Raw genomic sequence first — 26404 nt, 5'->3', positions numbered from 1 at the left:
GTGGTTTGGGGGTACAAAAGAGTCTTTTGGGGTTTAATGCAGTCTTTGGTGGTTCTGCTTCTCCAAGTCCTTCAGCAGTTATGGTCCTTTCTGCATAAACTGGTGGTGCTGCTCTCTGTTGTGCAGAAAGCTTTCTGGTAGGGTGCTGTCCACTGAGGATGTGTGTGGGAGATCTTGTTTGCTCCTTGTTTAGAACAGTAAATGTGCAGACATGTGCAGGAAGTAAAGTATTCACCTCTGGGCAAACTGCTGAACTCATGAAAACAAGCCTGGGTCCCCTGGAGCCCTTCTGTGCCCCCAAAGCCACCACAAAGTGCTCCACTCTGCACAGGCAGGTGCTGCAGAGGCCATGGATTCTCTGGAGACACCGGAGCACAGTGGGAACAAAGCACCTGCAGCCCCGGGAACACCCTGGATCTGTTCCTTGTGGGGATACGGAGGAGCTTTTCACTAAATCTGCTCGGGGCTCCAGGGGAATGACCCACACCCGCAAAAGGAAAGGAAGGCCACGTGTCGGGTGCTGCATTTTCTGCCTTCTCTCCTGTGCTTCTCCCCGCAGAGCTCTGAGCGCCGGCGCCCGCCATGAGCGAGCAGAGCCACGTGAACAGCCTCTTCCTCAACGAGGACGCGGCGAAGCGGCTCCACGCGCAGAGCCGCGTGCGCCGGCTCCAGCAGGCCCTGCGGAAGCGCGCGGCCCGCGCCGGGAAGCGCGTGCGCAGCCTCACGGCCGAGGGCGCCAGGAGCTTCCTCAGGAGGAACGCCTTCGTCCTCTTCACCATCGCAGCCGTCCTGCTGGGTAGGGAGCTCGGGGCAACGCTGGGCCCACTTGTAACCGTGGGGAAAAGGCCCTCTGCTCCTCAAAGATTTTATCTGATGGGAAGGAATTGGCTGGGGAGGAGAGGGTAAAGAATCCTTGGGTCTGGAGCTGCATTCACAGAAAGTCTCTGAGCAAACCTTGCTGATATTTGTGAGAACTAGTACAGCTCAATCAGTGAAGCCTTTCTGTTGTAGATTGTGTCCAAGCTCTAGAAAGAAGGGGATGATGAGGACTCCCTCATCTTGCATAGAGCAAGAGCTGGATCACAGTCTTTCAGAAGAAAAAGGAGCATTTGTTCCTTCCCCCTTTGGGCAGAGGAAGAGCTGAAAGAGGGGAAGAACAGCCATGGTGTAGGACGGATTGAGGGACAGCTCATACTCTCCCCTTTCCATTCTCCCCCCTTGCTCCACAGGGATCATCCTGGCTTTTTCCCTCCGGCCCTACCAGCTGACCTATCGCCAGATCAAGTATTTCTCCTTCCCTGGCGAGCTGCTGATGCGCATGCTGCAGATGCTGGTCCTTCCTCTCATCGTCTCTAGCTTAATTACAGGTGAGAAGAGCTCCCTGGTGCCCACAGTCCAGGCCACGCTCTGGATAGGCTGCTGCTAAATGTCTTCAGGGTCTCTCCCGATGCCCTGGCTGCAAACAACGCCTAGATAAGCCTGACTAATTGTGAAAAGTCTGAGCCTATGACTGTAATAAGCACAATCTTAGTCCTGCTGGCTCAGTATTGGTGAAGAGAAGCAGAAGGTCTTGTGCTTTCTCAGAAGAATGGGAGGGATTCAATGGGGTTTCCAGTGTCCAATATCTGAGCACTGACAAGGATTTCATCCTGTGTAAAATCCTGTGTAAATTTAATCATTGAAAAGTCTGTTGTCCAAGCTTGATTTAGACTTCTTCCAATTAGGGAAGAGAGCTGAGCACTACCCAAGGTTAATTAATAGACCTTCTCACCTTGTTTTCCTGTGTGACTCCCCAGGTATGGCCTCACTGGATGGCAGAGCCTCAGGAAAGATGGGCATGAGGGCCGTGGTCTACTACATGGTGACCACCATCATAGCAGTCTTCATTGGCATCCTCATGGTGATCATCATTCACCCAGGGAAAGGATCCAAGGATAAGCTCCACCGGGAGGGACGAATTGAGCAGGTGCAGACCACAGATGCCTTCATGGACCTGGTGAGGTAGGTGGACAAGCTTGTGTCATGTGAGAACATGCTGGACAATGAGATTCCTTTCCTTCACTGAACCTCCTTTTGAAGTTTCACAGTCTTAGACACACAGTTAGGGGAAGAAATGTTTCTGGCTGAGGCTTTCACTGTCAGCTACCTATTGACCATATTCTGAGGGCTTCAGGATGAGGAGTTAGTGGCAAGCTAATCACGAGGAAGCTTCTGCAGGACAGGAGGCCAGTCAGAAAATGCACGAGAGAGAAAAAGGCTGACCACAGTGGGCAACAGTGTCTCTAGACACTGCTCTGGATTCACTGGAGCACTGGATTCAAACAGCCCTTCCAACATCTGCTCTGTAGCCAGACCTGGCACTGTGACTGTTGTGACTACAGACGCTGCTCCATGATACAGACACTGGCCAGGAACACCAAACCTGCTCCTAGACAAACAGGACTGTAACTCCTTCCTTGTTTTATCCACTGCAGGAATATGTTCCCGCCCAACCTGGTAGAAGCCTGCTTCAAACAGGTAGGAAATCCTGCCTGGCCTGCAACCTCCCTTTGGGCCCTCTGCAGTAGCCCATGACCCAAACTACTTTCCTGAGGGATAAGAACAGGGATGGCTTTGTGCTGCTTTCCTATCCTGCCACTCTGACTGCTCCAGGAGGCACTGGGGCACTCTAGTCACCAGTTAGTACTACAGCATCCTTCAGTCAACAACTAGAAAACAAGGAAAAAATGTCAAAGAGATCTTAAACCCAGGGCTTGGGCATGGGGGTAGAAGTAACAAAGGCTGTAAAATGAGAACAGTTCAAATTGAAAAGTAGGTGCATTTCTTAACAATGAAAAAAAATGGGGAATGTGGAATTGTGCATCTTTTAGTATTTTGAATTTGAGATTGAAAAAGATGCTTTAGCCGTGTACAACCACATGGGAGTAGATGCAATGAGTGAGTGAAGTTCTTTAGATGATCTAATGGTCTCCTTTGGCCCTAACATATATATCGCACTAAATTAGGGAGTTTGAGGAGAATAAGCAAGGCAAATTTTCCGCAGAGATCAACAGAACTTTGGAGTAATCTCCTTTCTTTAGGATGGGATGCAAGAGCCTAGCATGTTATCTAGAACTCCTGCACCAGGCCTGAATGCATCTCACGATCTCTGTCCTTTCAGTACAAGACACAATACACCACCAGGGTCTTCACCAGAACCGTCCTCCACAGCAGCAATGTCACAGCAGGTGCCACAACCACCCAGAGCTCTGTGCCTGAGAACTCCACTGGTATCCTGGAGAACGTCACTCATGCCCTGGGGACCCTCTCCGAGGTGCTGACCTTTGAAGAAGTCATTCCCATCCCGGGCTCAGCCAATGGGGTGAACGCACTGGGGCTGGTAGTGTTCTCCATGTGCTTCGGTTTGGTGATCGGCAGCATGAAGCAGAAGGGACGGGCCCTGCGGGAGTTCTTTAACTGCCTCAACGAAGCCATCATGAGGCTGGTGGCCATTATCATCTGGTGAGGAGCACGGCCGGTTGAGCAGGAGGTCTGCAGGTGCAGTTTGCCACTGACCTGATGAGAAATGGGGTAGCTTTAAGGATGACGTGCGCAGGGAAAAGCGGATGGGCACGGTTCTCCTTCGGCTCCATCAGCCTGGAGGGAAAAGCCTGGATGGGATAGATGTTCACATTTCATTTCCTGTGCTCTGTTTTTACATTAGAAATATCAGGCAGACGGGGACATACTTTCCTTGAGGCTGCTGGACACTGGAGTGGAGGTTCTCTTGGCCTTACCAGGCAGTAGGGTGTCCACAGGGAGCTTCCCTTCCAGTTGTGCGTCAGGATTCTGGCCCAGCTCTGCAGCAGAGTAACTCAGTGCCACTGACCCGCTCCTCAGGACGGCACCTTTATGCAGGAGCTCTGTGAGCTGAGCTGGGTTGGCAAGATTAACCCAAAGGCCTTTCAGCCTGTGGTCTCCCAGATCCCAACTCTAGAGCTCGGCTGGTTGTTGCCTCCTTTGGACCTGTTCACTACTCTCAGGACCAGTTTCCAGCCGCCTTTGACTTCCCTTTACTGTGAAGAAAGAGGGTGTTGGTAGATCCAGCACATGGGAAACTCGCAGGGGTCCAGCACAACTCAGCCCTGGTCATGGGCTCAGCACTGGCATGTTCAGAACTGAGTCCCCATCATTCCCTCCTGCCAGGTGGCAATTCCTTCTGGCGCTGGCATGAGCCATGCCTGGAAGGGCTACACTTTGTAGCTGCCCCCCTAAATGTGTTGTTCCTGGAGGTACTGATGGCCACGGAGCTCGTTTTCTTCCTGAATCGAGGGCACCTATGGCCGGACTCTACCACTCCCTTCTCCTGTCACTGAGGGGAAGGGCTCTGGGGTTTGAAATACTTTGCTTTCAAATGACCATCAAAAGGCCCAAGTCTGGGCCAACTGATTAGAATCAGAGGCCTGCAGCAGCCCAGAGCACCAAAAGACATTCCAGAAGCCTGGAATGTGTGGCAGTCCTTCCTGAAGCCTGTCCCCACAGCCTGCAGGGTTGGCTGGAATCTGGCATTTTTTTTCCTGGAAAGATCCGGTCACTGTTTGCAGACAAGAATGGCCTTTAAGAAGGTCAGAGGAAATGAAATATTTGTGAAATCCTTTCCAGAACTTTTCCAAAGCTCCTAGGTTGACTTGGAGTTTGGCATGTGGACCTTGGAGCCTTGTGCATGAACTGCATGTGAGCTCCCAAGCCCTGGGGGATCTGGCCATGGAGCTAAGGTTCAGTTTGGTCCAGTTACTTGTCCATGTCCCGTTTAGTGCCCACGATGTTCTCCATGCCTGTGTTACTGCTTCCTTCTTTTGAAGCCTCACTACTGCTCACAGCAGTAGCATTTTTCATTGTGAAGGAAAAAAAAAAAAGAAAAGAAAAAACCTAAAGGAATGGAAATGATAGATCCCTCCTTCAAAAAGGGGTTGCAGAAGAGCCAGAGCTGCGTGGCAGGTGTCGGTGTCCGTGCCTTGCCGTGCCAGCCATGGTTTTCCTACACACTGTGAACTCTAAATCAGAGAGCAAGGCTGGCATCTCGGAGCTTGCCAAACACTATCACTTTTATTCCACTCTTCCCTGTTACTTCTGGACTTCTCCATGGATGTCAGGAAAGAGAGACAACCGGACGGACACTCCGTCCAAGTCCTGGACTGTGCCCAAGCTCCCCGAGGAAGGGGATAACCTCTGGATAACCCTCCCTGGCGCTGCTATCAGGAGCGCTGAGGAGATGTGTGCAGGGAAGCAGGAGCGGGAGGAAACCTCCGCGCGCGCCCAGGCTGTGCACACTGCAGAGCACTGCGGCCCTCCGTGCAATGTGCTCGTCTTGGAGCACTCCGTGGACACGGCCCAGCTCTCTCCAGGTTGCCAGAGCAAAAACCAGCAGCTCATCCAATAACTAGGCTCAGACAGCACTTCCTGCACGCTGTTTTATTGGGGATTTGTCCAGAAAAGCAAGGAATAAAGCAAGTGTGAGAACGTGGATGCTAGTTCTGAGCACGGTCCTTGTGTCTCTACCACAGGTACGCCCCAGTCGGGATCATGTTTTTAATTGCTGGCAAAATCCTGGAGATGGACGACTTGGCAGTGATGGGGGGCCAGCTGGGCATGTACACGCTCACCGTCATCGTGGGCCTGCTCATCCACGCCCTGTGCATCCTGCCGCTGCTCTACTTCATCGTCACGCACAGGAACCCCTGGGTGTTCATCGCGGGGCTCCTGCAGGCCCTCATCACGGCCCTGGGCACCTCCTCCAGGTACGCGGCCGGCCAGGAGCTGTTCTTGTTGCTCTTGTTCTTCTTTGGCTGTGTCCCTGGGCGTGGGATTGTTCCATCTCATCCCAAATGTCAGGTCCAATTCTACCGATCATGACATAGCGGACAGCCCGCTTATAAGCTGGAAAAGGTGCCTTGCGTTGCAAGGTTCATTAAATAGCCAAATGCCTCGTCATCTAATTAGTGATGCAGGTGAATGGATGAACGAGATTCCCACTGTCCCTACCTACTATCCAGCAAAACCACAGCCAAGGGAACGGGCTTGGAGCTGGGGGGGACGCTCTGCGCCGGCTCCGCGGAGCTCTCAGGGCAGCGCCGAGGCCTCCTGACGTCTGCACCGAGCAGAGCAGACACTGACCAGCCCCAGCCCTTTGTTCTGGGCCCATCAGGCCCGCCGGGAGCGGAGCCTCCCCTGCTCAGACACCCTGATCACTCGGCCATCTCCAGCCATCAGGGCATGTCCCGCACTCTTCCGTACCGGACCATGGTGATGCCTCTGCCACACTCTCACACCAGGGTCCCTCTTGCCTTGTGCACTGAGGGTGGGAGAAAAGGCTCGAGTTTAATTAATAGCTGAGAGAGATTTTGTCGTATGGACCCTGAATTCCCCAGAAAAAAGCCCTGTCTGAATGTGCAACTGCAGCATGCACCATGTCCGAGGAAGCCTTGCTTAGCCTCTTCTTTCTCCTAGCAGCATCTGGCCCCTGGTTCACATGGCAGGGTGAAACAAACAGGTGGGTAAACGAGGCAGAGGCTCAGTCCCTCTTCCAAAGTCTACATGCACTTAATTCATGCTGGTTTGTTCCTTCCTTTCAGCTCAGCGACTCTGCCCATCACCTTCAGGTGCCTGGAAGAAAACAACGGCGTGGACAGGCGCATCACGAGGTTCGTTCTGCCCGTGGGAGCCACCATCAACATGGATGGCACCGCTCTCTATGAGGCCCTTGCAGCCATCTTCATCGCACAAGTCAACAACTACGAGCTCGACTTCGGACAGATCATCACAATAAGGTGCCTGTGCCTTTGGGAAAGGTGTTGGGGCTGGAGGAGGGAATCCATGTGCACCATCCTTTGGAAATAACTTTGGCGCAGGATCATGTTCCCACAGAAACACGCTCTGCTGTTGGGAGCAGGCTGGGCACTAATTCCATGTCCATTCGCTCTTTCCTTCTCTCCCGTTTCTGAGCTGTTCTTTCCTCTTCCCCAGCATCACGGCCACGGCAGCCAGCATCGGCGCTGCGGGCATCCCCCAGGCAGGCCTGGTGACCATGGTCATCGTGCTGACCTCGGTGGGGCTGCCCACGGAAGACATCACGCTCATCATCGCCGTGGACTGGTTCCTGTGAGTTTCATAGGATCATAAAACCATTATTAAGGTGGGAAGGGACCTCTAGAGATCATCTAGTCCAACCCACCTGCACACACAGGGTCACCTAGAGCACGTGGCACAGGGCTGCGTCCAAGCGGGTTTGAAGATCTCCAGAGAAGGAGACTCCACAACCTCTCTGGGCAGCCTGTTCCAGTGCTCTGTCACCCTCACTGTTAAGAAATATTTCCTTAAGTTCCTGTGGAACTTTTGATGCTTCAGTTTGTGGCCATTACCTCTAGTTCTATCAGTGGCCACCAGTGAAAAGAGACCAGCACCATCCTCTGCACTCCCTCCCTTGAGGTACTTCTAGACACTGCTCAGGTCCCCTCTCAGCCTTCTCTTCTCCAGCTGAACAGGCCCAGCTCCCCCAGCCTCAGTTTTCACTTAGCAGCACGTTCTGCTCCGGGCTTGCTGCGCAGCCAGCGTCTCTGCTAAAGCAGCCTCAGTAACCTGCATCATCCATCTCGCAGCACCCCCGTCCTTGGCACCTCTGCCCATGGTGGAGGCCTCCCCACCCACCTCGGGGACCTGAGGCCACCTGCAGCTTAGCTTGGTCACTAAGCACAGTATATTTAGTTTGCTTTCTCCTGAAGGGTGTGCAGAAACTATCTCCAGACCTTTAGGGGCAGGCTGTGCCGCAGAGCTCAGCCTTAACAATCAAGGAAAACGCTGGGAATCATTCCAAGAGCTGTAACTAAAAGGCCTCCAGCTACATAAGCCCTGTTTGCTTGTGCACCCTGAAGCGTTCAGCTCATCAGCTGTTTTCTTGTCAATGCTGAAGTGCCAAATATTAGAGAAATGTGAGAAGTGAAGTTTCCTTACAGGTGTTTCTTGACATCCTCCTCATTCCCTTAGCTGGCCCTGGGCAGCTGTCGTTCATTTTTCTGCTCTCTGGTGTTTCAGGGACCGCCTCAGAACAACCACCAACGTCCTGGGGGACTCTCTGGGCGCCGGCATCGTGGAGCACCTCTCCCGCCGCGAGCTGGACGCGCAGGACTGCGAACTTGGTAATTCCGCGACCGAGGACAGAGAGCAGCTCTCCCAGGCGGGCTGCCCCCAAAACAACACGCACAAGCACCACAGGAGCGAGACAGCACTATGAAATCAGGCAGCAGAGTGCAGATTAATGCTGTAAAAAGTCAAGACTTGAAACAGAAACCCATAGCGGAGGACACAGACAGATCCACCCCCATCTTCTCCTCCTATGGGGTCTTTCCTAGTGCCTTTTAATCCTCAGTTTCTCTTTAATGTCAGTCGGAAAGAGAAAATTAAACTTTTTCTTACTTCAGACTTGACTGTTTTCTTGGGCCACTGCTGTTAGAGAAGCAAGGGCTGCTGCAGGTGTAGTACATAGAGCTAGAGGCTGCACTGCCTAGTCCATCCTCTGCACCACTGCTTAGAGACTCGCAACAGCTGTTGTCCCTGTTCCCCTGATTTCCCAGTCACACTTCAGTCACTGCACAGCCTCCTGCTGAGCTGCCTTGCTCACATGCCCAGCATGCAAAATCAAGGGGACTTTAAGCAGCTGGTAGCCACCATCTGCCTTGGTGTTCATTGGTGTTTTGCAGCCTCCAGGTAAAGAACAGTTCATTTTAAGTCACAATGCTGTAAATGCAAAGAGTTATTTCACAAAAACCCGAGTTAGTCCTTTTTATTGGGGTCCTAGAGCTAGACCTCAATACAAAATATTTAGTGAATGAGCTGGATTCCCCAAGAGCTTCTCAGTTCTCCAGCAGCCCTTCTGAATGTAGATACCCGAGTCCACCAGCAGCTGCTGGTACCTCCCTGCCAGCAGTGACTCCTTCCTGCCCCAGATTCACTCAGAAAACAGCTTTATTCCTCAGCATAAAACCCTGAGGACAGAGGTCCTCTGTTCATCCTTGGGGACCATTTGCAGAAGTTCATCCCCTTCAGTTACACTGCTCCAAAGTCTGCTTCAAAATATCTCGTTTTTCTATAGCTCATCATCTTTCACGGGCAGAACGAAGCCACTTCTCAGCTTTCTGGCAACAGGACAGGCTTGCCGGGTCCCTGCTCATAAATCCAGAGGTCCCTTCAGGTGACTTCCCTCTGTTCTTACCAAATGAAGCCCAGCTTCTGGTTAATGCACTTGGGCAAAAGCCCACGTGACATTTGGCACATCGGAGAGGTCCAAGCAACAAATCAGGACCCGATTCAGCCAAGTGCCACTACCTGGAGTGGCCGGGAACACGCTGTGCATTTCTCACTTCTGTAACAGGGACAGCAGGACTTGCTCCGTCATCTCCACATCCGTGAACATCCAGAAAATTAAAGCTTAGATACAGCCAGCAAGTGGAAAGGAGCCCCAGTTTAGCTTCGTTTTGATTGTTTTTTGTCTTTCTCCTGTCTTTAATTTCCTAAAATAGAGCTGAAAGAGACCCCAGGAAGACATCCAGGCCACCCTGTGCAGGAGGAGCTAGACCCAAAATTGTCCCCAAAAGGTGCTATTCTAATCTCAGTGTGTTCCAGTGCAGTTTTTCCTGACATAAATCTCTCTTGATGCAATGCAAGCACATTATTCCTTGTCCGGCTCCAGACAGCAGGATAACAAGTCACTATCCTCCCCTTTGCAGCATTTTTAACGTGTTTGAATACGATTATAATGTCTGCTCTTCTCCTTTCTAGACTAAACAGACCCCGTTCTTTCAGTATGTCCTCACAGGTAACGACCGTTCACGTTCCTCTCCTCTGGACTTTCTCCTCGTTGTTCCACATCTTTCTTAGAGGGGAGTAACTAAAATTTGACGCCCTAACCCAAACTAAACATTATCAGTGCTGAGCTCCCAGGAAAGAACATTTCACGTACACTGGGATTTAGATCTTAGCCTCAATCACTGTAGTTTGATCAGGGACTGTTCCCCACCTCATCACGGTGACTGTGCATGAGACACAAGCAGCAAATTCAAGTCCGTTCAGCTTTGCAGTGAGGGCTCTACCATTGATGAGATGGTTACACGTAAAGACTAGACCCTAATCAAAGAGTTTTAAGATACACCCTGCATTAGCTTGCATTTACAGTGGGCTACAGAGAGCTGACATGGTAACATGACTCTAAACCTTTCTGCAGAATGCTCTTGCTTATGAAACCCAATAAAGTGCTTGATTTTGTCTCATCAGCATCCTTGAGACCCCTCAGGCTGTAATCCATGATAATCCCTACATAATTTTAAGCAGAATTGCTGCATAGCTAGCAAACTCCCAGCCCGTGCTTGTGCAGCTGATTATTGCTACTTCAGTACAATTAATTATATGTCTATATTTAATTGCTTTTTCTTTTTTTCTTTCCAGACTACTTCACCAAAGGGTCAAGAAAGCATTGAATTCTAATCCTGAAGAGACTTGCTGGGTATGAAGGGCAAATGGACGGCTGAACTGGAAGTAACGACTGTTGGACTGGACTCCCGCTCAAATGTGAATTAATTCTGGGAACTGCCATGGCTTGAATTACACAGAGGTTCAGACTAGATGATGACAACGGTCCCTCCTGGCTCTGTAATCTACGCACATCCTTTCTGGTTTAGAGATATTGTAAAGGATCTTTTTAGCGAGTTCATTTTAAGAGGCTACCTGAAAAGACCCTACTGATACTTTAATAAAGCTCATCAGGACTCTACGCTGTTTCCGTATCACGAAAGGGGCTCTCCATACCCCGTGGCACATCAGATGTCCCCACAAAGTAGCACACTCCAGGCTTGCCCGTTTGTGATTTCCTGCTTTTGACCTAATATTAAGAATGGAGCACAGGTAACAGAGGCCCCTCTCAACGGGTGCAAACCCCGGGGGAATCTCGGAGCTCAGCTCGTGTTTTCGAGCTCTGGAACATACCCATGTTGTTAACCAATTTGACATTATGTCTTTCCCTTCACAGTATCCAAACACTATTGTCAGAAATTCACCTATATAAGCCCAAATATAGTCACAGTCACATATACATGAGGGCGAGCAGTCCGTACACACAGAGTGGATTCTTTGTTGCTAGAGCTGCTCCAAGAAGAGGCAATACTAAACTCCCCTTGTAAATTGCCCACTCAGTTTTGCTGCCAAAAAAACAACTAATTTTGCTGCATTCAATCAAGTAACTCGCTCCTTCAAAGCGCAGACATGGTTTAACCCCATTCACAGGGAGCCCCTCAAAGCCAGCCCTATCCGAACAACCATCCACGCTGACTCCGAGTTGCACCCGCTGGTGGCACGACTGGAATTCCTCCACGCGTGGGGATTTCTCCACCTTGTCTCTGCATCCCCAGGCATCTCCCAAGCCCCCAGTCCCTGCTGTGTCTGCCTGTGCCATGGGGCAGCCTTTAAACCACAGCCCAGAACGCTGAAGTGTTTGTGCTCTTTCCAAGCCCAAGGCTGCCCTTGTTCTAATGCGGCCTTCAAAACGGGATAGCTGAGAATATTAAATCATTTTATCCATTCCTTAAGTTGACAGTTATTTGAGAGTTTATGCAATCTTTCCTGTAGTGCAGTCCTGCTGTTCCCACTTGCAGAAATGTTCAGCAATAGGAGCTATTCTCCTATTCGCAAATTGTTTTTTTCCTACTGATTAAATGGGCAATACTTGGGATGAAGCAAGGAGCTTTTCTCGAGGCATAAAAACACAATGAACTTCCTGACCTGGCTGCATCTTTCCAAAATGAATTTTATGAGAGAAAATTCATGCAGAAACATGGATTTTCAGGCAATAGGCAACACATCCCGTATTTGCACAGGCCTGGACATGCTGTTTGTGCACATTGTTTTGGGGGCCATGGGAAACCTCCCAAGGGCTCCCCAGGGCTTCCTCTTCGTGCCCCCGTGTCCGTAAGAGACAGTTTGGCAGAGATGGTATTTGGAAAATAAAAGGATTTTTTTCCACAATGCTTTTCGTGCCTTCCTCCCCCGGGGACCTGACGAGGGTGGTATCTTTAGCTTTATAAATGACCTGTCCTCATACGCACCTGGGTCACGGCTCAGACACTGGAACCAGATTCCCACGAGGCCACGGTCCAGGCCCCGCTTTGGAGCCCCATTTTCCACACGTGCAGCTGGGCCACCTCACGCCCGGCCTACGGGCCACAGGGACAGCACCCGCTCCGGCACCGTCCCGACCATCCCCAGTGCCTCCAAGACGCCCCATGGCCACAGGGACACGGTGGCACAGGGAATTCCTGTGCGAATTCCACAGGGAAGGGCCGCAGAAGCCGCCGCCAGCGAGACTCGAACCTGCGGCCGCGGCGCGGGGACGTGCGCGGGGCCACGCGGGCGGCGGCGGGGCGGGCGCGCGCATGCGCGGTGCGCGCGGCGGCGCAGCATGGCGGCGGCGCGCTGCCTGCTGCTGTGGGGGCGGCTGCGGCCGGGGCTGGTCCCGGCGCGGCGGCGCTGGGCGGCCGCGACCGCCGCCTTCCCCGCGGCTCCCGCCGCCTTCCCCGCGGCCTCCTCCCCGCTCTCTCGCCGCCTGCCCCTGCCCGCCCTCGGCGCGGCCCCGCGGCGGGCCCTGCGGAGCGGCCCCGGCAGCCTGGCCGGGGGCGACGCGATGGAAGGCGGCGGCGGCGGCGAGGAGGGCGGCGGCGGCGCCGAGGGCGGCCCGGTCATGACGGCGCTCACGCCGCTGCTCGTGCCCGAGCACTTCCCCAACGTGCCGCTCATCGCCGTGACGCGCAACCCCGTCTTCCCGCGCTTCATCAAGATCATCGAGGTGAGCGCGGCCCGGCCCGCGGCTTCCTCTCGTTCCCGATGCTTTTTTGCCCGCTCGTTATTTAACTTCCCAAGGCTGAGCGCTCGAGGAGGTGGCGGGACGCACGGGGACGTTCTGCCGCCTCCTCTAGCTCGTCTCCCCCTCTCGCTGCCCTCGGGAATCTTGCCGTCTCCTGGAGAAAAGGCTTGTGAAATTCCCGCTTGCCCGGCGTTGCGTCAGGGGCTTCGCTGCCGCCTTTGCCGCCGGGCGCGTTGAGCTCCGGCCTTTGCTCCCATCTCCACACAAGGTTAAGGAAATCCCGAGCTCGCTCCGCGCGCCCGTCCCCTGGGATCAGGAAGATCCTTTGCAAAGGCAAAGATCCCCGAGAAAGCGGGACAGGAACACTTGTCTTGGATACTCACTTTTTGTATGTCCCTAGTAATTCAGTTCCAGCAGAAATGTGGCCTTGCACAGTGAATGGGAGTGAGACAGTTTTCCAGATCCGCCTCTGACTTTGAACTTGTCTTAGGTGAAAAACCAGAAGCTGGTTGAGCTGTTGAGGAGGAAAGTTCGTCTTGCCCAGCCGTATGCTGGCGTCTTCCTTAAAAAGGATGATAAGTAAGTTGTGCCTCTTGATGCTTTTTGATACAAAGTATTTCCATGACCAAGCTGAATTTTCCCTAAATCCATGATATGATTCTCTGCCTTAAGCAGTGATGCAGAAACTGTGTGCGCAGGGTTTGGGCCATCCTCCAACAGTCACAGCCTTTACTGCTACCGTGAGCACTGCTATGGGCCTAAGCCTTGCTGCAGCAAAGCCTGTTGTTATTTGGGAGAGGGGTGAGGTATCCAGGTAGCCGAGTGACGTGGAAACAGCCTGTGCGGTGGTAACAGGGGGTAAAGTCAATGTCTTTGCTCTTTAGGTCAGCCTACAGTCTCTTTACAGTCTTTCTTTCTCAGTAACGCCTGTCTTGATATTCTGAATATCCCGCTTTCTGAGTATCTCCTTTATTTCCTTTCCCCACAGCAACGAATCGGACGTGGTGGAGAACCTGGATGAGATCTATCAGATGGGCACGTTCGTCCAAATCCACGAGATGCAGGACCTCGGCGACAAGCTGCGCATGATCGTCATGGGGCACCGCAGGTAACGAGCTCCGTTCCTCGCCCTGCTGCGCGCACAGGTCTCTGCCTGCAGCATCTTCACCACCTGCACGCGCTTTCCCAAGGAAAATGAGGCTGTGCAGCTTCTCTGCTGCGCTGTGCGAGTGCCTTTAGTGAGAGCTTGAGGGAAACGCTGCAATCGGAAGCAAAAGACGAGCTGTAGAAGCAGAAGATTTTAGTTGCATTTTAGTTTACTCCAAATACAACTCTTTTCTTGCTTGAGAGGCGTAGCTGGGCATAGAGGAGAATTGACTGTCGCTGGTTTCTCTGGGCTTTAGGATTCGTATCAACAAGCAGCTGGAGGTTGAGCCTGAGGAGTCCGAGAACAAACAGAAAATCAGAAGGAAGCAGAAGCGGCCTCGAAAAGAGGCCGAAGAAGAGCCTGGGGCAAAGGAGCAGGCTGTGGAGGTGGTACTGGAGCCCGTGGCCGCCTCCCCGCAGGAGGTTCTTATGGTGGAAGTAGAGAACGTGGTTCATGAAGACTTTCAGATCACAGAAGAGGTTAAGGTGAGTTAACCATCCAAGGCAGGGCCTGCTCTGCAGAGCAGCCTGTTTTCCAGCTTGTTGCTGATGAAAACCTTCTTGTGTTACTAGGCACTCACTGCAGAAATTGTCAAAACAATCCGGGACATCATTGCCTTGAATCCCCTGTACAGGTACGTGGCTGCCCGGCCTCGGGAGCGGCAGGTTGTCCGTCACCCTGGAGGAGCCCGAGATTTTCTTGTCTTTTTGCAGTAACTAAGATAAGGAACTTGCTTATTTTTTGCTTAGGAGTTTGTTTTAGGATGCAAGTTTTATCATCCTCTGTTAGAAATGGAAAGGAAACTTAAACTTTGATATGAAACAGATCATTCCTTTTAATTGTCAAGGATTTTTTTTTGATTTGTTACTGAGCACTGCCTGAATCAAATACAAACACGAAATCATTTTGTTACAAAGTGGAGTTGGGTTTATTATTTATTTTTTGAACCTTGTCCTAACAAGTTAAGTAGCTGCCTAAGGATGCTTCCTTATGAATGCAGCAATTCACTGTTTATTAATCTTTTGGGGGTTTTACCACTGTTTTCCAGAGAGTCGGTCCTTCAGATGATGCAGGCGGGACAGCGCGTCGTAGATAACCCAATCTACCTGAGTGACATGGGAGCAGCCTTAACGGGGGCAGAGTCGCAAGAGCTTCAAGACATCCTGGAGGAAACCAGTGTAAGAGGAAGCTTTGAGCTAGAGCTGTAGCAGCCAAATTGAAGTGTCTGTCATATCCTGACAGCGTAGTCGCAGTAGGACAATTTAGCACTACAAGTGATGATAGATCAGTATCTGTGACTGGGCTTCTAGCTGAAGGATGTACTAAATAGTGAGTAACTTCAGGGGAAGGCTGGGTGCTGTGCACCTTTGGGAGCAAACAGTTGTTGTTCCCCAGTGGGGTCCGTATTGCTGAACAGCTACAAGGTTTGTCTTTTTGTAGCTGTGGATGCTGGAGGGTTGGGGCAAGTTTCTCCCAGCAAGAGCCATTTGTGGGTGCCCTGTAGGAGCTTTTTATTCTGGATTATAAATTCCTGTGAGAAAGGCTAACAAGAGTACCATATCTGAAAATTCTTTTTATCTAGTAATTAATTATTTTATTTCTTGTGCAGATTCCTAAACGCCTTTACAAGGCCCTTTCCCTCCTGAAGAAGGAATATGAGCTGAGCAAACTTCAGCAGCGTCTCGGGAGGGAGGTAAGTCTTTGAGTAGCACCTGCCCTGCATGTCTTTATACCCTGTCCGTTGTAATACTTAGTTTTGCTGCTGAAGAATTACAAAGCAAGACAATGGTGGGTGCTCTAAGCGGGGAAATTTATTTTAGGGATAACACAGGTTGTAGGTGAAGTGTGTTTGGGAATGTTTGTTTGCTGTGTAGTATCTGGAACAGAAAAAAATACCCTATTTGCTGCTGTGTCTAGGTGGAGGAAAAGATCAAGCAGACTCATCGCAAGTATCTTCTCCAAGAGCAACTGAAGATAATTAAAAAAGAGCTGGGTCTGGAAAAAGAGGACAAGGATGCCATAGAAGAGAAATTCCGCGAGCGACTAAAGGAGCTGGTAGTGCCAAAGCATGTTATGGATGTGATAGATGAAGAGCTGAACAAGCTGAGTTTGCTGGATAATCACTCCTCAGAATTCAAGTGAGCGCACGGCAATATCCTCTGCTGCTAAGGGAGGGTATTCTGTTGGGAGAAAAATCTATACGTTACTTTTAAGCTAGGAAAGGAAGGAGTGCAATGAAGGTTGTCAAATCATTGTCCTTTGTGTGTTTCTGCTAGTGTTACACGGAACTACTTGGACTGGCTGACATCCATCCCATGGGGCAAGTGCAGCGAGGAGAACCTGGAGCTGAGCCGAGCTCAGGCAGTGCTGGAGGAGGATCATTATGGAATGGAGGATGTAAAGAAGCGAATCCTGGTAAGGCAGGAATGGGCAGAGCACCCCACTTCCTACCCTGGGTGGCATCGGGCAGTTGGGCAGCTTCAAGCTTGTGGCTCTCCTTTGGTTTGTGTTAATTCATGGACCAAGCAGGAAGCCCTGGGAGTGTTTTTGTGATCAGTTAATGTGTTTAACTGCTGGTGGCAATGAAGGCCACATTCTGATTTGAAATTACTATGTGCTATTGTCACCTCATTCCAAGGAGGGAATAACGCCAGGGAGGGTGGTCTCTGGAGTGTTTTTGTAAGCACCATCTGACCTGGTACCAGGTGCGCTCTGATGGTGCTGCCGTTGCCCTCTGTTCAGTTTTGCTGCTTCTGTCCCCCAGGAATTCATAGCAGTCAGCCAGCTGCGAGGATCCACCCAGGGGAAGATTCTTTGTTTCTACGGCCCCCCGGGCGTTGGCAAGACCAGCATCGCCCGCTCCATCGCCAGGGCCCTCAACAGGGAGTATTTCCGCTTCAGCGTCGGAGGGATGACGGACGTGGCAGAAATCAAAGGACACAGGTCAGTGCAGCTTGAGCGGTTTCTCTTTCCAGCAATTTCCACCAACAGTGTCCAACTAGGAACCGAACTGATGTTGGATAATGTGTGCAATTAAATGTCAGCTCTGCCAGCTGGGAGCTGGGGTGTAGGAGGAGGTGACAATGGTGGCAAAGGGATGAGTTTAATATAATCACGTTTAACAATGCACACGTTATGAGTGCGTTGTACTCCCTGCTGCTTTGTGTTTGCTTATGGGAGACCTTAGAGCTGTGCAGGCTCCAAAGGCACTGAAGTGGGTGTCTGTAAATGCCAGTCCTCGGGAATTATGATGGTTTGAACAAGGTCACTCAGATGTATTCATGTGTGAACGGCCTCCAAACCACGAGGGAGGTGCTGCACAATGAAACTTCAGAATGGCAGCAATAATCAGATGCAAAAATCAGTAAATTGGGTCCTGCCAGGCATTTGTTATCCTTCCACATACACCTTAGAACTAGTAATGTTTTCACACTACTAAGAACTGCTGTTCTGCAGTATCGATTGAACGGGTCAGGCTGTGCTCCATATAATACAAAATCAAGGAGAAATGTTTAAAATGTTTTCCGGGATGTTCTATGGTCTGTGCTGAGTCTCCTGACATTCCTGCCAGGAGGCCTGAGTTCATTCAGGTACATTCTTGCTCCGTGTCTGCCTGTTCCTGGACAGGCTGCTCTGGCAGCAGGACTGTTTTGCTGTAACCAGCCTATTCCTTTAGTTTGCTTTTTGGTTCACACTGATTTTTCCCTCAATTGGCTTCCCAGCAGGATATACGTATTTCATCGGTGCATGTTGTGCTGTGTGATATGTGCTGTGTTTTACAACTCTTTCCTAAATACATTTTCTGATAAAACAGGAGAACGTATGTTGGAGCAATGCCTGGAAAAATCATCCAGTGTCTGAAGAAGACCAAGACAGAGAATCCACTTATCCTGATTGATGAGGTGATGTATCTCTTCTAACAGTGACACCACCAGTGACACCTTTGTCATCTTTCCCTATGGCAGATTCCTACTTTTATATTTACTATATGTGACACAAATGCTAGGCCTAAAGCTTATTCTGTAAGATGCTTATACTCTATTTGAGATCTGATTTGGGAGCAAATAAGAGACTTTACTGCTTTAGTGACCTATTGCTTTCGTGGAAAAGCAAGTAAGGACAGAATAGGACCAAAGGTCTAACTTGCTGTTATGACTTGGGTAAATGTATAGAAAATGGTACACTGGTAGTGACTATTTGTGAACAAACAAGTGAAGATTTTGAAATGAAACCTTTAAAGAATCTTTGCATGAAATGTGTGCATCATGGTGAAGAATTTCTCAAAAGCATTTGAAATTTGTCTCCCATAGGTGGATAAAATAGGAAGGGGGTATCAAGGGGATCCATCCTCGGCCCTTCTAGAGCTGTTGGACCCAGAACAGAACTCCAACTTCTTGGATCACTACCTTGATGTTCCTGTGGATTTATCAAAGGTATTTCTCTCTTCTGCAGAGGTTATGGAGCTATAATATCTCAGTGTGTATCAGTACTGAATGGTCAGAGCTGGCATGGTGGGTTCATGCTGCTGAAAGCTTTTTAGCTGGGATGTCCCTATCCACTTTTGTGCTTTCTGTGCAGCTTCCATTAATTGCAGATCCAGAGAGGAGTTTCCTCTACCCCCTCAGAGCGAGAAACCCAGAACTGAGGCAATACTGAGGTGGGACAGCAAGTTAATGAAAATGCCCAAAAGGCTCTTGTTGTACTTCCAGGTGCTCTTTATTTGCACTGCCAATGTAACAGAAACCATTCCAGAGCCCCTGCGAGACAGAATGGAAATGATCAATGTATCAGGATATGTAGCAGAAGAGAAACTCGCAATTGCAGAGGTAAGAGAAACTATTTCACAGACACTCTGTGAGCTACGTCTGGATAAAATGTTCTTAGCGGCTTCAGATTCATGTATTTACACCCAATCCTGCCAACAAATACTAGGCATGTGGTATTCTGGACTAAGCTCCTCTGACTTGGAACACTCCAGTAAGACAACAAATTGTGGAACAATTGGGTTGTTGTTAACAAATACTAACGGAAAGATGTGGTGGACAATTTCTTTCAGAGGTACTTGGTCCCTCAAGCACGAGTTCTGTGTGGCTTGGATGAAAACAAAGCCAAAATCACCTCGGATGTCCTGACTGTTCTCATCAAGCAGTACTGCAGAGAGAGCGGGGTGAGGAATCTGCAGAAACAAGTAGAAAAGGTAAGGGAGTAACAACCTCTGTGCTTCAGCCTTCTCAACAACTTCTGCAGAAACTAATTACTGTTCACTTAGGTATTGAGGAAATCTGCCTATAAAATTGTGAGTGGAGAAGCAGAAACGGTCCAAGTAACACCCGAAAACCTGCAGGACTTTGTAGGAAAGCCCATCTTCACTGTGGATAGAATGTATGAAACCACTCCTCCAGGTGTGGTGATGGGTCTGGCCTGGACAGCTATGGGTAAGACACTGACTTTTGGGTCCCTATTCTGCTTCCAGGAGATTTTTTTTCCCTTCTGCTATATGAAAGTGAAGCTGCTGGTTCCAGAAAGTACCAGCTGGTAAAGCAGTGTGTGTGTCTACACTTCCAGATGTAGCCTGGTAGTGCAGAAACTGAATTTTTCCTACTAAGCCCACTGGAGTTCTTACGTGAGTATTAGTAAAAGTAACTTCTGTGGCCTTTGTGACACTTGATTTTCCTGAAGAAGGGACCCTCTTTCCATCCCTCAGCCCAGGCTCACTTTGCCTCCAGGCAAGCATCTCATTATGCTCCATACCCAGCATGATCACCTCTGTTAGCCTGTAATGACTAAAAGCACAAACCTTTTTAGCCAGAAAAAATCTTGTCTGCTTCCAAAAAGCAGGAAGGGCTCTACTGACTTACGGTCAATCTAATCGACTTTGGGTGGAATTAAAATATTGGAAGTGGTGAAGAGGAAAATGAGCAGCGTAGAGGAGAAGGCAGGCAGATACTTGAGCCTGGCACGCAGACTGTATGAGCTCGTGGAGAGGTGCTGTCAGCACTAACAATTTTCAAAGATTCTGCTCACTTAGACAAGTCAGTAGTTAGTCCCAGTGCTTAGAGCCATAAATACAATGTTTGCAGATTTCTAGCTAATGTTTCTGCAGCTTTCAACTGCTTTTCACCCAAGGGCCAGTGTCTTATTGGAGGGCCCTGAATTCCAAGTACTGACACTGCCCCTCCATCACCGGAACCCTCTGCTTCAATTTTCCTCGAACATTTCTCAGGTTGTCACTTTTATTTCCTTTCTCAGGAGGTTCCACGCTGTTTGTTGAAACATCCCTAAGGCAACCCAAAAACAAGGAGAATAAGGATGGGTCCCTCGAAGTAACAGGGCAACTGGGAGATGTGATGAAAGAGAGTGCCAAAATAGCTTACACGTTTGCAAGAGCCTTTCTGATGCAGAAGGAACCCAGCAATGACTTTCTCCTGTCTTCCCATATCCACTTGCATGTGCCAGAGGTAAAGTGATGCCAGGCTCCGAGGAGCCCTGGCTCTGGGTGTGCTTGGCTACGTTAGGTGCTGAACTCTGGCTTCACTGAACTCTGCTGCTGAACTTTTATTCCTTAACCTAGTGCAGTCTGCTTTTTGCCCCGTACCGTGTCCTTTGCCTGATTCCAAGCACTTAGTACTTTTCTGACCTCTTGCAGGAGCATAAGGCAGAGGGGTGATCTCTAACCCTGTTCCCTCTCAACATTGATTTCTTCAGCTTTTGCCTTAAAGATCTATTTGTTCTCAGATAAAGCCAGACTGTCATGGGTTTGGGCCTGGAGTCTTGAGGGGTTTTTACTTCATCACAGCCCCTCCTTTGAATAACTCACTCAGGAGTGTTGTTGGGGGGGATTTTTGTAATTTATTATTTTAACAGGGAGCAACCCCGAAGGATGGACCAAGTGCAGGGTGTACGATAGTAACAGCTTTACTATCGCTGGCCATGAATTGCCCGGTGAGACAGAATTTGGCCATGACCGGAGAGGTGTCATTAACTGGAAAAATTCTTCCTGTTGGTGGAATAAAGGAGAAAACGATTGCGGTAAGAGCCCTTCCTTTTCTGTGGTGTCCGAGGGGGAGGAGAGCTGGGACTTAATCTCACGGGTGACAAGGACAACCAGAATGACAGCTCTAGTGGCAGTAATTAGACCCAACGGAGAAGTCTGCCACCTGTAACAAACGTGGGCATCTCACCTGGATCATGGAAGGGATGCTGCGCCATGAAGAGTCTGATAAACTGGGATTCTTGGGCTTATCCTCACTCATGTTGAAGGAGACTTCGAAAATGACGTAAAATAGTGTGAATTAGTCTAAACCATCTCTTGGTGTGCTGACAAAGGCCCCTAAAATACCTACACCTTCAGCTGTTCCTGCAGCTGCGAAGGGGAGACGGGGGAGTGCGTTTCTTAAAAGGAAAGAGTCTGTTTGTGGTAGACTAATGAATTTCTAGGACTAAACACAGGGCCTGATTAACATTCTGCTTCTCCTAGGCAAAGAGAGCAGGTGTGACCTGTATCATTTTGCCATCTGAAAATAAAAAGGATTATTATGACCTTGCTGGATTCATCACAGAAGGACTAGAAGTGCATTTTGTGGAACACTACAAAGAAGTGTTTGATATAGCATTTCCAAAGCTGGCTTCTGCTGGAGGGTGACCGCCGTCAACCTCAGGACTGGGAGCAGTCTGTCCCATAACAGAGGGAGAATCCTGAACTGTGACTTAAAGCTATTGCTGCTGCGCAGCCCCCAAAATGGATTATGGCTTTCGTAGAGTAAAATATTTCTCACTGTTTACTACTGAATTATGACACAAGTGAATTATTTCCAATAAAGTGAAATACTGAAACTTTACCTAAGGCATTTGCATGTTACAAACTACGCAAAGCAGAGGTGGTTTGAAGGCTTATCCTTACAGAATGTTATTTCACTGTAAATGCCAGTACCTGCTTATGGAAACACTAGCTAGTAATGGAGATGGGCTGGGCTTCACTACAGTGTTCTGGGCACCCAGCACTGCCCAGTGCTAGGCTGAAAGCTAAACTCGAGCAGAGGGACAGGACAGCAGAGCCCTCACCATCGGCTGCAGAGGGACACGGTTCTCCTCCTCTAAACTACAGCCCACATCACCATCATCAGGAACAACCCTAAAGGGCAAGAAAGCACAAAGCTGGACAGAAGGAAAAAAGGCTCCCAAGCAGCAGATAGATGCGCTATTGCTACAACAGTTGTATTTTGTACTGAGTGAAACAAGAGGTCAGGAATCAACTGTGTTGCTGTTGTGCATCAATAAACATAGTCTTGGTCTAGTGAACGCGAGTGCTTAAGTACTTATAGCCAGCACTATAGACACTGGGTTTAAACAGGACTCATTCAAAAGGGGGAGAGCACTTGTGTGGAACATTAGCAACGTCTTCCCCTCTATGTGCAACCAGCCAGGGTTCATCCTGCTGCCCACTCCCCTAAAGGGCAGGTCTAACAAAGCAGCACTGACCTTCTCACTCGGGCAGCCCCCGGGGCAAGCAGCACCCAGAGGAAAGGGGCAGTGCTGCTCCCTCTGCCCTCTCCCCGTCCCAGAGGTGTGAGGGCACCTGTAACTCCTCTCGGCCCAAATCAACACCCCCAGGAGGACCCCACTTCCTACAGCCCGCAATAAACGTTCCGGTAGCAGCTGCTACACTGCTGTTGTGAGACAGGATTTTATTGAGTTACAGACCGTACAGCTCAATCCTTCTTTGCAGCAGCTTTCCTCATGGCTGCCAGGACGTTGCTGAGTTCTTCGCGCTTCCGCTTGGCCCGAATGTGGGTGCCGACCTGCAGGGAAGAGCAGCACAGTCAGCGCTCAGGCCCGTGCAGAACAGGCGAAACCCCTGCCGTGCTTCAGGCATTCAGGGAAAGTTGCTCTACTCCAGAACGGGCAGGACAGCAACGTTCTGACTTGCATGGACTTGAGCACGGCCAGCCCTGAACAGTCAGAAATGATTTGCTATCCATCTCAGCATTCCTCCTACTCCATGTGTTTGTTTAGTTGTTACTTTTTGAAAGAGTGAAAGGGGGAGAGGGAGCAGGTAAAGACACCTCAACCATCAGGGCTCCTGACCTGGTGAAACACAGGTTTGAAGCCAGTTGGTTAATGATATCCCAGCTCTAGCAGGACCAATCTGTTATTCCCTGCCCCAAATAAAACAATACAAGAGCAGGTCACCATAGCTTAAGGCCTTGCCAGCAAAGTACACTTAAGCCCAGAGCTCCTGAGCTTTCCTGCCACTCCCTCAGATGAATGATTGTCCAAACCACTGAAAAGCAAGAAAATTAATCCAAAAGTGAAGTTTCCTTAAGGAGGAGCAGCAAACAGAATGTTAGCTATAAGAACTTTTAGCACCTTCATTGAAATGTCAGATTTACCTACCCGTTTCTTTATGAACTTCAGCGCGCGTTTGTCTTTGGACACTTTCAGCAATTCCATAGCGCGTCTTTCGTAGGGTGCAAAGCCACAGACTTCCCTGATCATGTCACGCACAAACTTGGTGTGTTTGGTCAGGCGCTGAGGGAAGGGAAAGAGAAGAGATTGGGCACACAGAGAACTCAGTGCTACTTTAACCAGCCCTCAATCAAATGGCTCAGAGTCACATATAGGATTTGCTCCCTATTTGAAAATAGGGACCTAGAAACTGGACTTGGGGCGCAGAAACCATCCCTGGCCATGCATTAGAGTCACTGCCTCCCTTTCAGGGGTTCTGCAAGCTTTACAGCAATAACATGACTGTTAACCATCATCCCTGCCACAGCTGCACGGGAAAGGGCTCCTGCTCCAAGCAGTGTTCTCCAAGCATGGCACTACCAGGTGTAAGGATGCACTTCACCAACAAACGCCTGATGTGCAGCCAAAAGCCCTCCAATTGTACCTTAGCCACCTGCGAGCAAGCAGCCTATTTCATTAATCGTGCCCAGACACCAGTAGCGATACCCAGAGCTTGTGGGAAAAAATAAAGTTTTTCTGCAAACCGAGGCACTCCCATGGGCTGTTTTACAGAAACAAATCCAACATGACACAACCCTGGAAAGGGAGCGGGCAGCCAGGCTGTGCACAGCGCCCTGCACCGCAGGGCAAAGACAGAATTAGGAACATAAACAAAGTAGAGGCGGGTGAAAGATACGAGCACACCTGACACCTCCCGTTGACACCCGGTCCGTGAGTCCGGTCAGCCGCCCCTATCCGCGGTCACGGTGCAGGTTCCCGGCCCCGCCGCCCGCCGGCTGGCCGAGCTCCCCGAGGCGGCAGCGCCGGTTCCGGCTCCCTCCCCGCGCCGCTCCCCCGGCGCCGGCCCCGCACTCACCCCGCGGCGGCGGCACTGCCGAGGCTTCGACACGTTCTTCGTCACCTTGTGGCCCTTGTTGAGGCCCACGGCCATGGGGTAGCGGATCGCCATGTCTGCGGGGATAGAGCGCGGGCAGAGCGGTGAGCGGCGGCCGAAGGCCCCGAGCGCCGACGGTGCCGCCGATGGCCGCGGCTCCCCGCCATGGCCCCAGGTGCCGCCGACGGCCGCGAACGCCGCCGATAGCCCCGAACGCCCCCGATGGCCGCGGACGCCCCCGATGGCCGCGGATGCCGCCGCGCCGCCCCGCGCCTCACCTGCTGCTCCGCTGATGGCGGCGCCGCCGGAAGGAGGGAGCGCGCGCGGCACCCTGGGACAACAGCTCCTCCCGGAGTGCCGGAAGTGACGACGTACAGGCAGCCCGGTGGGGTGCAGGGGATGCTCTAGCCGCTCGGTGACCATAGAGGCGCGTGGCGGGAATCGGGGCTGTTGCGTGGGGGGGCCCTGAGGCGCTGAGGGGAGCTCGGCCGCGGCGCTGAGACCTGTCTCCAAAGGGGTCCTTTCAGTGTTTAGAAATTAAAAACAGCACTTTTGCTCGGAATTTGGGGAAAAAAAAAAGTGGAGGGTTTTATCCTCAATCCTTTGGCACCGTTAAGGAGCAGTTTTTCCAGCTCTTCGCAGTCTCCTCGGGCTTCCTGTGACCCGGCCGCATTACAAATTCAAGTCCTGGGGGATGTTATTCCCTGAGGTCCTGCTTGAGCTCCAGCTTGAAGTCTTTTCTCCACAGGAGGGCAGAATATCCACAGAGCTTCCTCTCTGCAGGGCGAGGAGGGCTGCTATACAAAGCCCAAAGAAAACCCAACTCTAGCATTTTGCGGGGGAATCGTTTTGCCATGTTCTTTTCCACTCACCAAACAAACACATAGACATGCAGCTCCCAAATTCTGCTTGGGCTTCCCCTTCCTACTCTTTAAAGTGCCAAGAAACATGATCCTTTCAAGCCCTCTGCCTCCTGTATTTGCCTTCACAAGTTCCTCACTGCATCCTAGAAAGTCCAGCTGCTTGTGCCCCATTCCGACAACGCTAAATGCCACTAGGAGCAAACATCCCATCAGATGAGCATGGGGTCTTTGGCTGAGCCAAGTACTATTAGGGGGATTGCATGAAAAATAAGGGAAGAACGTGACAGTTTTATGAAGGGAGACTCCAAAGCCTACCCTTTGAGCTGATGCCTTGATGCCCACAGAAACTGGTTTCCCTGGAGCTTTCCCTGCCACAGATCCCTGGGGCCTCCCTTACTCCTGCAGGGCTTGAGGCTTTTTGCAGCTGAGCCATGCACTGTCTTCCAGGAAGCGATTGCTCATGACTGTAACCAGCAAAAATCAGAGTGTCCCTCATGAGCAACACTTCTGCAACGGAGGTCCTTGCACTCAGGGATGGAAACACCCCGGTGCATCAAGATAGAAAGGGCTCCAAAAGAGGATGTGGTGACTGCAGCAGTGATAACATCTCTCTCCGGAGCTGGCGTTACCAAATGTAGAAGCCTGCCTTGATGATCACAGCCTGCCCATGGCACAGGCGTGCGATGCTGTGCTGGTAATGCTTGGGCACATCTCTGTTGTAGCTGCCACCATTGCTCCACTGGGCTTTTTTATGGGACATGTGGACATCCAGGAACACACAGAGAAGCCACAAAAGATGCATTTCTGATAGAGAAAAGGCAGAAAACGTCAAAGGAAGGCAATGCCCGAGCCACAAGGTTCACAGTCCCATAGCAGTTCCCACTAGATGCAGCGTCAATGACCAGGAACGGCCACGTGCGTTCCTGGTGCTGCGCACAATGTCTCCTTTCACAGCGCACGGTGGTGCTGAAACCACCCCTAATGCCATTCCAGACCTGCATCTGTTCCCACATCCACATGGTCCTGAAAAAAAAAGATGGAAAACAGCCACTGCCTGTCCTTGGAGCATCTGCTGAACGACGCTTTCCCTCCACCTGGCCAGGGCAGCTCTGCTCTGCCTTAGCAGATGAACTCCCCGCAGCTGCCAGCGCTCCCCTCCAGTCCAAGCAGTTCAC

The 26404-nt window shown here is 50.7% G+C and overlaps 3 protein-coding genes across 5 annotated transcripts; 2 read left to right on the top strand and 1 right to left on the bottom strand.

The window, feature by feature from the left end:
* The first annotated feature begins 559 nt into the window (after positions 1–559).
* SLC1A6 (solute carrier family 1 member 6) lies at positions 560–10798 on the top strand. 2 transcript variants are annotated; one of them, XM_088527106.1, is made up of 10 exons: positions 560–796; positions 1230–1367; positions 1797–2001; positions 2475–2517; positions 3161–3501; positions 5544–5777; positions 6612–6806; positions 7003–7137; positions 8068–8171; positions 10474–10798. In XM_088527106.1, the coding sequence occupies exons 1-10, from the start codon at positions 583–585 to the stop codon at positions 10503–10505; spliced, it is 1641 nt and encodes a 546-aa protein (XP_088383232.1). In that variant the 5' UTR covers positions 560–582; the 3' UTR covers positions 10506–10798. The 2 variants fall into 2 exon arrangements, with proteins under 2 accessions (XP_088383232.1, XP_010212671.2); XM_010214369.2 differs by lacking the exon at positions 10474–10798 and having other exon boundaries at positions 8068–8452.
* A 1680-nt stretch (positions 10799–12478) lies between these two features.
* LONP1 (lon peptidase 1, mitochondrial) lies at positions 12479–21865 on the top strand. The gene is made up of 18 exons (XM_088527085.1): positions 12479–12862; positions 13371–13459; positions 13869–13988; positions 14284–14512; positions 14600–14661; positions 15076–15205; positions 15637–15720; positions 15945–16165; positions 16304–16442; positions 16792–16970; positions 17842–17929; positions 18338–18460; positions 18737–18853; positions 19084–19224; positions 19297–19462; positions 20277–20485; positions 20892–21056; positions 21505–21865. The coding sequence occupies exons 1-18, from the start codon at positions 12479–12481 to the stop codon at positions 21667–21669; spliced, it is 2811 nt and encodes a 936-aa protein (XP_088383211.1). The 3' UTR covers positions 21670–21865.
* Positions 18698–24766, bottom strand: RPL36 (ribosomal protein L36). Of its 2 annotated transcripts, XM_088527087.1 has the most exons (5): positions 24645–24766; positions 24349–24443; positions 23421–23555; positions 22728–22825; positions 18698–19203 (listed from the first exon to the last, which is right to left on the bottom strand). In XM_088527087.1, exons 2-4 carry the CDS (start codon positions 24439–24441, stop codon positions 22736–22738), a joined length of 318 nt encoding a protein of 105 aa, XP_088383213.1. In that variant the 5' UTR covers positions 24442–24443; positions 24645–24766; the 3' UTR covers positions 18698–19203; positions 22728–22735. The 2 variants fall into 2 exon arrangements, with proteins under 2 accessions (XP_088383213.1, XP_088383212.1); XM_088527086.1 differs by lacking the exon at positions 18698–19203 and having other exon boundaries at positions 22692–22825.
* Positions 24767–26404: the final 1638 nt, after the last annotated feature.

Source organism: Tinamus guttatus, unplaced genomic scaffold, assembly GCF_059628265.1.
Source record: "Tinamus guttatus ecotype Peru unplaced genomic scaffold, ASM5962826v1 Tinamus_guttatus_pri_ptg000261l, whole genome shotgun sequence".
In the NCBI taxonomy this organism is placed as follows: domain Eukaryota; kingdom Metazoa; phylum Chordata; class Aves; order Tinamiformes; family Tinamidae; genus Tinamus; species Tinamus guttatus.
The sequence above is the reverse complement of the archived record's forward strand: the minus strand, read 5'-3'. Positions and strand labels throughout refer to the sequence as shown.